We start from the raw sequence: 12,863 nt of genomic DNA, 5'->3' as shown, positions 1-12,863 counted from the left end.
AAAATTTCACCAGTCACAAACGGGAATCGAACCCAGACCTTTTCAAACAAGCGGCAGACGGCTACTAAGCTGCCAAGGAGGACATCAGGAGATATGTTAATAAATACCCTGTGTAAATGTTAGAATAATAATAATTATTATTATTATTAGTCCCCAGCTATCAGACTTGTTGAATTCGTATCAGATGACCTAAAGACTCCCAGCAGGATATTGGGTCTCAGACAAGTAACTCTGCTCTGGCCCGCCGCTTCATGATATATTTCGTTGCATGTAATATCTACGTTGGCAAGGTGCTAAAGAAAACATAATTCGCCAGACTGGAATTTCATTTTTCAGTCTTTGACTGCCAATTTGCGATATTTATTTCTGGCACAATCCAAATCATTGTCAATGAAGTGGGATTAGCCGAATGTGCCAATTACTGTATTACGTATACTCTTATATCTTAGGAGTGGGTTAAGTGAAGAATGCAATTTTATGCTTTGAGTTTTATAAACATTTTATTTTTTGTTGCTTCTGCAGTTTTTCATCAGTTAACAACACGCGAGTCATTGTTGAAAAACAATGACTCGCGTTTCCTGTTCCAGAAAAACGCATAGCTGTCTCTCTGAACAGAGTGCATCCCAAGAGAGACTTTTGTATTAGACGTTTGGCATCACTGTGTCAGAGAGAAAGAACATCTTTGAGATCTTACAAACAGTTTTTAAGTCTAATATGCGTAACGTTTCTTTGTTGAAAAAAAAAATAATAAAATAACTTCAAAAAGGGGTCTGCACATGCAGTCACTTTTCTGATAACCGGTAAGCGTTCTCAAACTGCCAGCTTGGGACTGCTTACCCGGTATGCAGCGCGCAAAGTACCATCATTGTGATAATTTTTTTTAAATGTTTGTAATGAGTTGGACTAAATCAGCCGAAACATGTCATGAAAATTTAAACGCTGCATTATCTCTAGTGAACGGTATACATTCACAGCAACATTATTCCAATAAAGATCACATTCCACCTCTTATGAATAATAGAGTAACGCATTTGTCCAACGTAACGATGGGCAAATCTTGAGAATAATATTCTCGAGTATATTCTTTATTCACACTCACTAATCCTGCAGAATGCATTTTTCTCAAAACAGAATAAAAACAAAAACAAATTTACTGCAGGAACGGTACGTGTTGACTGACATACAGAGCACGAGTCACGTTTGCTTGCACTCTTTTTATTAGCGGAAACAAGCCACTAAAGCAACCTAAATTGATTCATTCCTTGTCTGCAGAAATTATAGTACCCATCGGGAGTACACAAATGGCTACAGATAAATAAAGAATGAGTGTTTTTCTATGGCCGATGCAAAAAAAAAAAAAGGTTCGTTTCTTTACCATCATAAAAAGGGTCGAACTGATATGTACGCAATTGTTTCTTATGATTTATGGATAAGGAGAGAAAATGAACCCTCTTTTAAAAACAGAAAAACAAAGCAGAAAAAGACTCCATTAACGAAACTAAATAATAATAAACTTCAGAAAACGTTGCAACTTTATGAACAGTTAAAAATAACTGAATAAAACAAAAGTGATTTAAAGATAGAATTTTTATGCATTATATGCAATCGTACAAGACCACAATGCTATTCTGGAGTCGTATTACCAGTCTTTTCATTCCAATCATCGTATACGACAGTATTCTCGTTTCTCTATCTTAATCTAATAGTAAAGATTCTTCCGGCCTGATCCCAAACTATAGCATGCGTACCCCTTGAGACACACAAACGCTGGAAACGAGGTAGACTAAATAATTCAGCAATGGTGGATCGAGTGCTGCATTTTAACGTTTGACCCAGCGGGATGAAAGATTTTAGCCTTTCAAGCGAAGGAACTCAGGACTCCATAATAATCGCTTCTGTTGGTTGCAAGCAGGTTGAGTCTTGCCATAAGAAAATACTAAAAATTTCCAGAAACAATTATTGCGCCTTTGTTTATCCCAGTTTCTTCCCCGTAATATCTGTTACGCTACTTTTTTAACAGCCTTCGTAGTTTGCAAACCTTTAATTACTACAAAAAGTTTACTCTTTTTTCCCGTTACACGGCCATTTTACAATGGATTATACGACAGTATTTTAATAATGCACTACTATATTTATTAATGAATATGCTAAGTAAACTTAAACGAAACATTAATTCTGAGTTTGAAATCATACGAGCTGAAAAGTAAACTTTTATTCGCTTTTCAGATCTTCGAAGGCTTTGCAGCTCTCAAGAATTCAAATGATTATCATGTATGGCCCTTAGAGTTATTAAGTATGGCCACCTCGGTATTAAAGCAAGCAAGTTTCAAGAAAGAAATACCAAAATTCTCCAATAATTCTTAAAGATGAATAAACAGTGACGAATACGTACCCTAGGTAGCCTTGCACACCTCCCCGTTCTTGTGTCCCTGATGCTGGAAATTTCTAAAAATTCAGTTTCCTATAAAAAAAAAAAAAAAATCAAAGAAACATTATAAACGTTATTTTCTAAATTAACTGCTGAAACTTTTAAGTTACGTTTATCAGCATAAAGTTCTTAATTTACAATAGATACACACACAATGAAACAAGAAGGGAGAAAGAAATGAAGGAGATAAAAAAAAAAAAAAAAAAAAAACAGGGAGAATGAAAAAAACAAAACGATAATAAACACATAAATCATTGATAAGCAAGACATAAATTATTCGCCAGGTTAGGGGGGGGGAGAGAAAGAAAAATGCTGTATTCAAAACTGCAACAAGCGTAACCACTACTGAAATAAGAAAATTGTGTAAACTTGATTTCTCTATTTTTAGTTTAAATTGGTTAAGAGGAAGGCAACTTCCGCTTAACAAATTTAAAGTGTTTAAAGCAGAATTAACAGCTACATCTCAAAAACAACTTTATATGTCTTGAATACTAGCTCCTCAGGTGGATGAACAGGGTAGATGACAAGCCCATTACTATCTTTAGAACAATATTATATGGAACTTTGAACATTACCCCTCTGAAAGGAGCCAATCATATCAAGGAACACCTCCGTATTCTTGCACAGCTCCATACTGGATAAACTGATCCTCTCAGTCTTTCAGACATCGTCTAGCCCGAGAACAGCTGCGAGAAATCAAATCGACCACGGATGCTATTCCGCTATGCTCTCAACAACCAGCCAGTCTACGGAACGAAATATAATTCTCCAATATATTGAGTATGACCCAAGAAAATTGGGTAACGAGAAGTCATACAGAACATAAATCCTAAGAGAAGTATACTCAATGATCCAGCTTTGACAGGTAGTTGCCATTAAAAGAGGAAGGAGCCTACTCTCGCTTTGAAGGAATGTGTGAGGAAGGAACTCAGCTTGAAGGCAAAGACCAGAAAATCAGTTATGATGGGGAGGTCTTTTGTAGAGCTTTATAATTTTGTCTGCTCATAAGGCAGCCTGCATGTAACCAGTTAATCTATATTGGGATTTTTCTATGTAACCTTGGGTAAGATGGTCTTAATTATAGGAAATGATGTATTTCTCTGTATACCCTTCTAGTCAAATGGTTTTATTGGGGTGAGACCAAATTTTGGCGATGAACGGATATTATATTATCTGTTTTCGAGAGAGAGACGAAAAAAGCTTACATTAAGTTCCGTTAGTGCTCATTGGCTTGAACTCACACCTTTGCTTTCCACAATGTAGGATGTCAGAGATATTACTAAATATGAAAATTGCTAGTAAAACGTAAAAGTATTTTAAAGAGTATACAATAAATTTTAGAAAAAAACGAATAAATATTCAAACCAATGCAAATTTTCAAAACTGCTGTTTCAAGAGCTTAGGTATTCTTTTGCAAAGGTGGATACTCTAAAATATTTAATACATTTCTTTTAGTAACTCCACAGTACCCGGGCTCCCTTCTGAGTTTGAAACCCCTTCTTCTGTTGGAAAATGTTAGCCAACATAAATTATTCTCACTCAACTGTCGAAACGTTCACAACTCTTAGTTCGCTGATCACCAGGTAATCCATCAAAGGAAGATTACCAGATGGTTGGCGATCTAAAAGTCCCGAACCAATACCCTATGACGGGGTTCAGCAATCTTTCAGGAACAGTGCATCAGGTTCACGCTGCTGTGGAATCCGGGTTGCAGGTTCATTCTGCACCGGGTCAATGCTAAAAACCTGTATTAAAATTCAACAAGAGCACTGTAATGTCAGTATATCTTTCTGGAGACTTTCACAGCGATGAACTGTTGGGATTATTAAATCAAATTGTTTCATGATACCATTCGGGACATCGGGACAGTCTGTGGTGCCACCTTTGCCAAGGGCGCTGTAGGTTGCCGACCTCTGCCCTACAACCATGACAAAGACTGGCTTACCTATACGAAGTATTATTTCAGTGGGTAATTAAAATAGACTTCATGACATCAATTAACACGTTGCGTCCCAAATATCTGAATTAACACGTTGCGTCCGAAATAGTGCGTTCGTTTTGTAAAGATGTTGTTATATATATATACAGGGTGTCCAAAAAAATTTTATACACACTTTATCAGCCCATAACTCAGTAACCTTTTTTTCTTTTTCAGTTGCAAGTTAGTGGTAACAATGGAGAAGACCAGACTTACATTTGAACAGCGGAAATTTGTGTTTAAGTGGTATTGGAAGTCGGAAAATATAGAAGAAGAAGAATTCTTTATTATACAGAAAGCACATTGCTGTATACAGCTCCCTTCACGGCTACAAGTCAGGGGTTTACAAAGAAAGAAACGAATATCAACGAAGTCCAGAGACAGTTTAGGAGTGAATACCACACTGAACCACCAACGCGTCTCACAATTTCGCGTATTCGTGATAAGTTTAAAGCGGATGGCACTGTGCAAAATGTCACAAAGGCAAGGATCAGGAAGACCTCACACATCCACGAGATCACAAGAGGTGCTGGAACTTTTCCGACAAACACCAAGGAAATCTGTCCTACAAGCTGCTCGTGAAACGGCAAACCCCAAATCCAGTGTGCATAACATTTAAAGCGTGTAAAATGGAAAAGGTACATTCCAAGATTAGTGGAGGCCCTGAACGAAGATGATCCTGATCGTAGAGTTGAATTTTCTGAGTGGTTTTTAAGAAAATCAGCAGAGGCTGTTTGCCAATAAGATCGTACAAGTTTGGAGTGATAAGGCAACATTCAAGTTGAATGGTGCAATTAATTGTCACAATTGTTCGTACAGGGCAACCAAAAATCCACACATTACTGAGAAACAACATTTGAATTTACTGGGCATTACAGTGTGGCGTGGTTTATCATCCTTGGGTTTCATTGCACCATTCTCTTTTGATGCAACTGTTACTGGTGCTGTTTACTTCAACTTGCTTTAGGAATCAATCGTCCCACACATTCGTGTGCTATTTGAGGATGATGATGAACTTTATTTTCAACACAATGGGACCTCCTCCCCATTTTAATTCCGATGTTAGGGCTTATCTGGATGAAACTTTCCCAAACAGATGGATTGGACGAAGAGGCAGTGTTGAGTTCCCTCCTCATTCTTCAGATCTAACGCCACTGGAATTTTATTTATGGGGATACATCAAAGATAAAGTTTATGCCACAAAACCATCAACAATCGCGAATTAAGGCAAACTATTGAAGCAGAATGTGCAGCAATATCAAGAGATATCTTAGGTGACAGAGCCGGCTTAAAGCACGATCGAGCGGTTCCACCGAACAGGGCGCCAAAATTTAGGGAGCGCAAAATGCTCCGAAAATTCACTTTTTTTTTTTTTTTTTTTTTTTTTTGATTTGGTAGTTGTTGGCGCATTGGCTTCTGTGGCCATATTGCACCTCCCAAGGTTTTTGCAGTACTTTGATCCAAGCCCGAGGCGGGAATCGAACCCGCGACCTTTGGGTTGCCGGGCAGGTACTTTACCCACTCGGCTAGCCCGGTCGGCGAAAATTCACTAATTTGCTGTAAATTTCAAGTCGGAGAGGGCACACCAAAAAATCTCGCACAGGGCGCTGATAGACAGACCTGAAGCCGCTTCAGTTAGGTGATGTATGCAATTCAGTTTCTCGATGATGTCAACAATGCCTGGATGAGAATGGAGGAAAATTTAAACGCTTGCGTTAATGCACATTTTTCCCTCACATTTTTGATTCATTATAAAATTATAAAATAGAATTTATTAAAATAAACATAGAAGTTATTAAACAATCAAAATGTGTATACATTTTTTCTGGATATATCTTTATCCTTTTATATATCTGTATAATGGTGATATACTGAATACAGGTAGATAACATCAGTGGGATCTTATCATTCCTTCCGAAGCCATTTAAGTCGGTAAACTAAAACTAAGGTAAAACAATCGTTTAGCAAAGGATTGAAAATTTAATTGGTTAATAAGACTATCAACTCTATTACATTCAAATTTGATACCGTTGTAAGACAGGTATCCATTCTAGTCATTCAGTTTATATGAAGAGCGGAATGCCTTTGTGAGCATAGACATACTGTGGCAACAGCCTACAGGTTGTCATGGTGACGGCCATGTGTGTGTGTGTGCGTGCGTGTTTGCGGGAGGGAGCACAGTACAAATAAACGGACATTACCATGGCAATGAGAAGGAATAGTTACCATAGAAACCAGAAAGCATTATGATATATTGCTCAACCAGTAATAATACAATTGATATTATAGCTAACTCAGTGATTCGTGTATATAAAAAAATCCCCTTTGTTCAACCTTTAAAGTGTTATCAGTGGGATCGATGCGCGGCATCGATCCCACGGTATTACGTCTTATTAAACATATCTGCCAGATCATATTTTGGCAACATCTCCTCCATGAGCCTATTACAAAATTCACGATCAGAGTCAAAATGATCTCGCGCCTGAATAGCCTGACCTAATAAAACAGCGAGGACGAATGGAAAAGATGGTTAATCACTTAGACCTGAACTATTCAACAGCGCTTCCCAATACTGTAGATCGATGGAGTGCGGTGCACTAAGCATAAAACTCTATCTTCTATCCTTGGGGGTGAAAGGTATTTTACAAATTGACTTGCCCTTCTCTGCTTTCGGTCAGAAAATCCCACCCAAGAGAATAAGAAAAATAAATGGTCCGTTTGTAATAATTTAACAAATGGTCTGAAGCGCAACCGCCTAAGGCAAAAGAAATACATGGGCTTACGGTAAATCGCAGCCGTTTCGTATCATACCACAAAAAAGCTTTGGGAACTGGGCCAGAAACAATGTTTGAATGTTCCAAATACTTGTATTAATTCACAAAAAATGTAAGGTGACTTGATACATATGGTATTAAATATTAAAATAATAATAATAATATTGTCAGTAAAATTGTAATTAGGATAAATTAACATAAAAACAGAACGCGAAGCCAACCACAATCAAAATTTTGCATTATACGAGTAATACATATAAACTAATTATGTGTTTTTTTTTTCTCTTCCCTTTTTGTTTCTTTTATAGATTAGCTTTATTGAAGGCACGGAGCTGTCCAATAAATTATGTATACATTGGTCTGTATACAAAAATAAGTAAATCGAAGAGGTCGAATGGTGTGTGATGTATGCAGGAAAGCGCTGTACAGTTGTGTCACCTAAATAGTGCTCAAATCGATTCACGAGTAATGGGGAACGGATAGGGCCTCAAGGCCTTCCAGACAGGTATGATTGTCGGTGCGCGTTTCGTAGGTATTACAGCAGAGAGGATAGCTGCACTTGTTGAATATTTAAAGAATGGTACTAGTCGAGTTTTAAACGAATGGAAAAACTCCCGGAAAACATCGTGCAGCTGCAGCTAAAATATAAGATAACGGAGAGAGCTGATAACATCTGGAATTGAATCATATGTAATCGTCGTCAAAATGTAGGACAATTAACTTCTACATTTAATGCTGGAACATCAGAAGCTTTAACCTCAACATTTTGGAAATTCACATGGTGCAGGTACTGATGACCGATCAGAGTCATCAATACCTTTTTTTTTTTTTTTTGGTAGTTGTTGGCGCATCGGCTTCTGTGGCCATAGTGCACCTCCCAAGGTTTTTTGGAGTACTTTGATCCAAGCCCGAGGCGGGATTCAAACCCGCGATCTTTGGGTTGCTAGGCGGGCACTTTACACACCCGGCTCATCAATACCCACAACATGTAAAGACAACTACAATGAATGCACTATGGGAGTAGGAAACCTTCACAAAAGCCACTGATTTTGGACATCAGCCGAAAAATACGGGTGCGATGGTGTCATAACGTAAAGGATGGACCAAGGAGGACGGAAGGGAAGTCATGTGGTCTGATGAGCCCCAAATTACGCCTTTCAGCACAAATGGAAGAGTGAACACATGAAGGAAACCACACGAGGCACTGGAGTCAGCCTGTTATTACCAACAGTACGGGTTGAGGGTGGAGTTGTAATGGATCGCTGCAGATCAAGTACATCGAACAACTTTGCATGTTTACTCCTATGGACTACTTTTAAGATTACAATGCACCATCCACCGCATTGCGGGAGTGAAAGCGTAGTTTTAGAAACAGAGGAACACGTTACTCGTAGAATTGAAGGCAATTTTGTTACATGAATGATCCAATGTTCTGTACCACTTTTCATTTTTTTTTTATTTTTTTTTTTTTTTTTTACGGATTCCGTGATACGTCGTGTCGTAGCAATGATTCGGGATTATGACTAGCTCACGGTCCTAATAAAGTAGCCAGGCAGTTTATTAATCTTTTATTAAAATATGAAACCTTGTCTTCAAATTTAGTATTGAAAGTATAAATTACGAAACAGTTTACTTAATGTATGTTATACAATAAACGACAGCATAAGCCATAAAGGATGGATTGGATATGTCCAAACAGAACAGAGCGCAATTTATGTATAAAAATTATATAAAATGATCACCAAGTGAATAAGAAACAACCATTCTTCAATTTTTTTTTTATGTAGTCATACTGAAATCAGTTACATCGTAAATTGTTTTAACTTATAAAATACACCCGGCAACCAGAAATTAAATTACAGCAGGCTGATTCTAATCTTGAGAGTTTTCCTTCCGTTGAAGAATAATTTAGCCAATTAAGATGCCCAATGAGCACGACTGCTGACTGCTGCATATTCTTTTGAAGTATAGCAGCAATACTGTTCCTGATAGGAAATATCTAATGTTGTTCGCAATTCGCTGGAAACAAGACAAATGATGAAGCATTAAGAATGTAATTACTGCAACTTGCTTTATGGTTCATTTTCGTGATTAGAAAGTAAGTGAAAGGCAATTGAAACAATCAGGGAAGGGGAAAGAATAACTTTAATTATTCCCTAACTCCAAGAAGCAAGCAAATTAAAAATAATATCTACATTTCCATAAAATATGCAGCAAATTAATAAATAATACAAAAACACAAAGAAAAAAAATAAAATACGGATAGAGACAGCGCTATTACGACCTATAAGAAAAATGTAACTAGGTAATTCACTAAGCTGCAAAACAGCCACTTTCAACTAAGACGTGAATAAATTCATATACCTTAAAGCCAAGTTTAATCACATTTACAAATAAAACAGCAAACAGTCCTCAAATATACAATTCCATTTCAACGATGATGTTTACATATAAGTTTATTTTTCTATGTTTATTACTGCAATAGCAATCGAAATAAACGTCTTTTCATTTTTAGCAAATCGTTATTATTTTTCGTACGAAATACAATGCCGGAAAACAGGTCAGTAACATGGTAAAAACAATGATTACATTATTTTACAACCCTATGCAACAAGTGGTCAACAACTCAGTATATACACTGGTGTTCAAAGAAATTGCATCACCCCTTAAAATTGTAATTGTCGTCCGAATAACGTAAGTATATGGCAATATTTCTTACAGATTGCATCAGATAAGCTTGACACGGATAGGTTATGATGTAATATTGCATCAGCCGTTACTTTCAGCTATATAGGCACGCTCTGCAAGAGTTGAAGTCATACCTTGCTTGTGTCAGAATAGCGAGTTACGTGCAGTTGACACTACGAAGAAAGAGTGCTATTGTTGCTTTACGTGAGGAAGGATGTTCTTCCCGTCATATTTCTTTCCAAATTCAAGAATACTGGTTCTGCTGATAGGAAAAAGGAACCGGACGCAAACGAGTCTCTATGCCAAAACAAGACCGTGTTTTGAAGGGCTTACGCCTTAAAAACCGTAAAGCTTCCTCGTCTGAGCTGAAAAGAGAATGGAAAGAACATACAGGAGTGGTAGCAAATGCAGTAACAGCCAGAAGATGCCTCTTCAAAAATGGACTTGTAGCCCGTCGTCCTAAGAAGAAGCCTCTCCTCACACAAAAAATGAAAACGGCCCGATTAAATTGGTGTAAGGAGCATGTCAAATGGACCCCCGAGAAGTGGAAGTCAGTTATTTTCTCGGATGAGGAGAAATTCAACCTGCATGGCTCTGATGGGAGACAAACGATTCGCCGTAGACGTGGTGAAGAATACCATTCAGACTATATGGTGTCTACAGTGAAATTCCCTACCAGACAAATAATATGGGGGGTGCATTTAGTATCGCGGAGTATGTCGCCTGCAGTTTATAAAAGGTTCCGTAAATGCCAATGGATACCTGGCTGTATTGGAAGGCAAATTGCTGCCAACCATTAGAGACCATTTCAACCTGCTAAGTAACTTCATCTTTCAGGACGACTTGTCATCCGCGAAAAGTGTAAGTAGGCACTTCTGTAGTTACTTTAGCTTCATTTCTGCATTAAAGGTTCGACAGTAATGTGTTTACATTTGTTACAGGTGAAAAAAATGGTTGTAAAAACGGTCCATTGCAACTCTTAGCTGGCCAGGAAACAGCCCGAACCTGAATCATATAGAGAAAACTGTTGGCATCGTGTGGAATCTGCAGTTGCCAGAAAGAAACCAAAGACCCTTCGTGAACTTCAGGAAACCATAATTCGTGTTTTGAACCACGAACTATCAGTTGATTATCTTCAGAAATTGATCAGAGCCAGAGCGGGTCAACTGAATATTAGTTTGCACCTGGTGAACTTTTCATTTTGTTTTCCATTTAAAATAATAAACTGAAGAAAATTGAGGGCTTCTGATAACATTTTAGCCATAATTGTCGTGTTTACCAAAACTGTTGTATAAAGGTTAAAAATGCTCATTTTTGAATATTTTCAGAACACCTGTCAAATATTACTTAGCTTTGCCTTAACCATTAATAAATATCTTTTGTTTATATTTCTATTTGTGATGCTAGTCATTAATGTAGCATACCATCGCGAAAAAAGATTAGAAATGTGTGAAATTCCTAGGTATTGCACTTCTTTGAACACCAGTGTACTTCGGTCTTTTTTTAATGCGCGTTAACATACGAGTATAGGCGCCAACCGGGCTAGCCAGGTGGGTAAAGTGCCTGCCTAGCAACCCAAAGGTCGCGGGTTCGAATCCCACTTCGGGCTTGGATCAGAGTAAAATGCAAAAACTTTGGAAGGTGCATTATGGCCACAGAAGATGATGCGCCAAGAACAAAGAGAGAAAAAAAAAAAAGAGTATATGCATAGGAGCCACTGTCCTAACCATATCTGTCTGACCGTCCGCATGTAACAAATAAACTCCCAGTGAACAGATTTTCATGAAATTTATATTGGGTTTGTACAGATAGATTTGTTAAACCATTAAAATCGGGCAAATTATTATTAGTTTGTAAGAAACTTTTAGTTTCTTAATGTTTCAGAGGATTGTTAATGCTTTTATATTTGTTTTTAAAGTGTTAAAAGGCCTGACGTAGCCGAGTGGTCAGGAGCGAGGGTGCATAGCACGCGTTCCTTGAGTGGAGTGGGTTCAAGCCCGTGACTACTAAATACGATAAATATTTGTATTGACGATTTATTGTAAAACTCTACTGACTTGGTTGTCGTGCCGGAGTATAAACAGAATATTTATTTATTTAAAATGTATGGATTCATTATTTATTTGGTTTCAAAACATTTAATTTTTTAAAATACGGACGGATTGTATTCTCTCACTCGAGGATTAGCGTTGATGATTCGATGTATTTTGGGGTTCGCGGGCTTTCGATTCCGTGGTGCACTGGATCATTAATTTTGTCTACGAGGGTGTGGAATACATATAAACTATTTGTGTAGTTGTTTCACAACAATGGAGAGTATCAGCACCGAAATGTTCTACAAGACATCATAGAGATAATAATCCTTTTCTTAACTAATTTGTTTTTACCATACAAATTGTATGGAAAAAAGAAATTCACTGATTAAATGTAGTTTTAATTCATTATATTGTTAGCTTTAGGCAGTGTGTGTGTGTGTGTGTATATATATATATATATATATATATATATATATATATATATATATATATAGAGAGAGAGAGAGAGAGAGAGAGAGAGAGAGAAGACTGAAACAAAAAAGAGTGTATGCCGGAGAAGAGATAAATGATAAATATTATATAGTTGTAATTAAATTGAACGGCTCTAAAGTTTCGGGAACCTAAAACTACAGAGTTTTATTAAGTGTTAATCAACTAATTTTATTATTTAACTTATAATGGAAGTATGTTATTCGGTGTTAAGACATCACTTAATAAAGGGAGGCTCAATCGATATCACATTTTCGGCGTATGTTTCTTTAGTCCCTTCAAAGCTTTTAAGAGCAATTACAGCCTACCCAGTCTCCACCCTCTGACCATAAAAATTCATGAAAGTATACTTCGCGTATTACCAAAATTTCAACCTGCTGGCCCTGGGAAAATTTTAGGTCCAGTTACGATTTCACAGTCTTCGTTCCAACCCCCACATTAATCGACAAGAAAATTGCGGATTGGTAACA

At 37.3% G+C, this 12,863-nt stretch overlaps 1 protein-coding gene across 1 annotated transcript in view; it reads right to left on the bottom strand.

Annotated features, from left to right (window-relative positions):
- Positions 1 to 12,863, bottom strand: part of LOC150084836 (1-phosphatidylinositol 4,5-bisphosphate phosphodiesterase classes I and II-like) — a 932,481-nt gene that overhangs the window by 508,480 nt on the left and 411,138 nt on the right. The window contains exon 3 of the mRNA XM_090376366.1: positions 2,393 to 2,461. Within this exon, the coding sequence (XP_090232492.1) occupies positions 2,393 to 2,461 (69 nt within the window). The remainder of the gene's footprint in view (positions 1 to 2,392; positions 2,462 to 12,863) is intronic.

The sequence above is a fragment of the Mastigoproctus giganteus genome, chromosome 6, assembly GCF_048544385.1.
Source record: "Mastigoproctus giganteus isolate SK-2022 chromosome 6, ASM4854438v1, whole genome shotgun sequence".
NCBI classification, from domain to species: domain Eukaryota; kingdom Metazoa; phylum Arthropoda; class Arachnida; order Uropygi; family Thelyphonidae; genus Mastigoproctus; species Mastigoproctus giganteus.
Note: the sequence above shows the minus strand (reverse complement) of the source record. Positions and strands in the feature narration are given on the sequence as shown.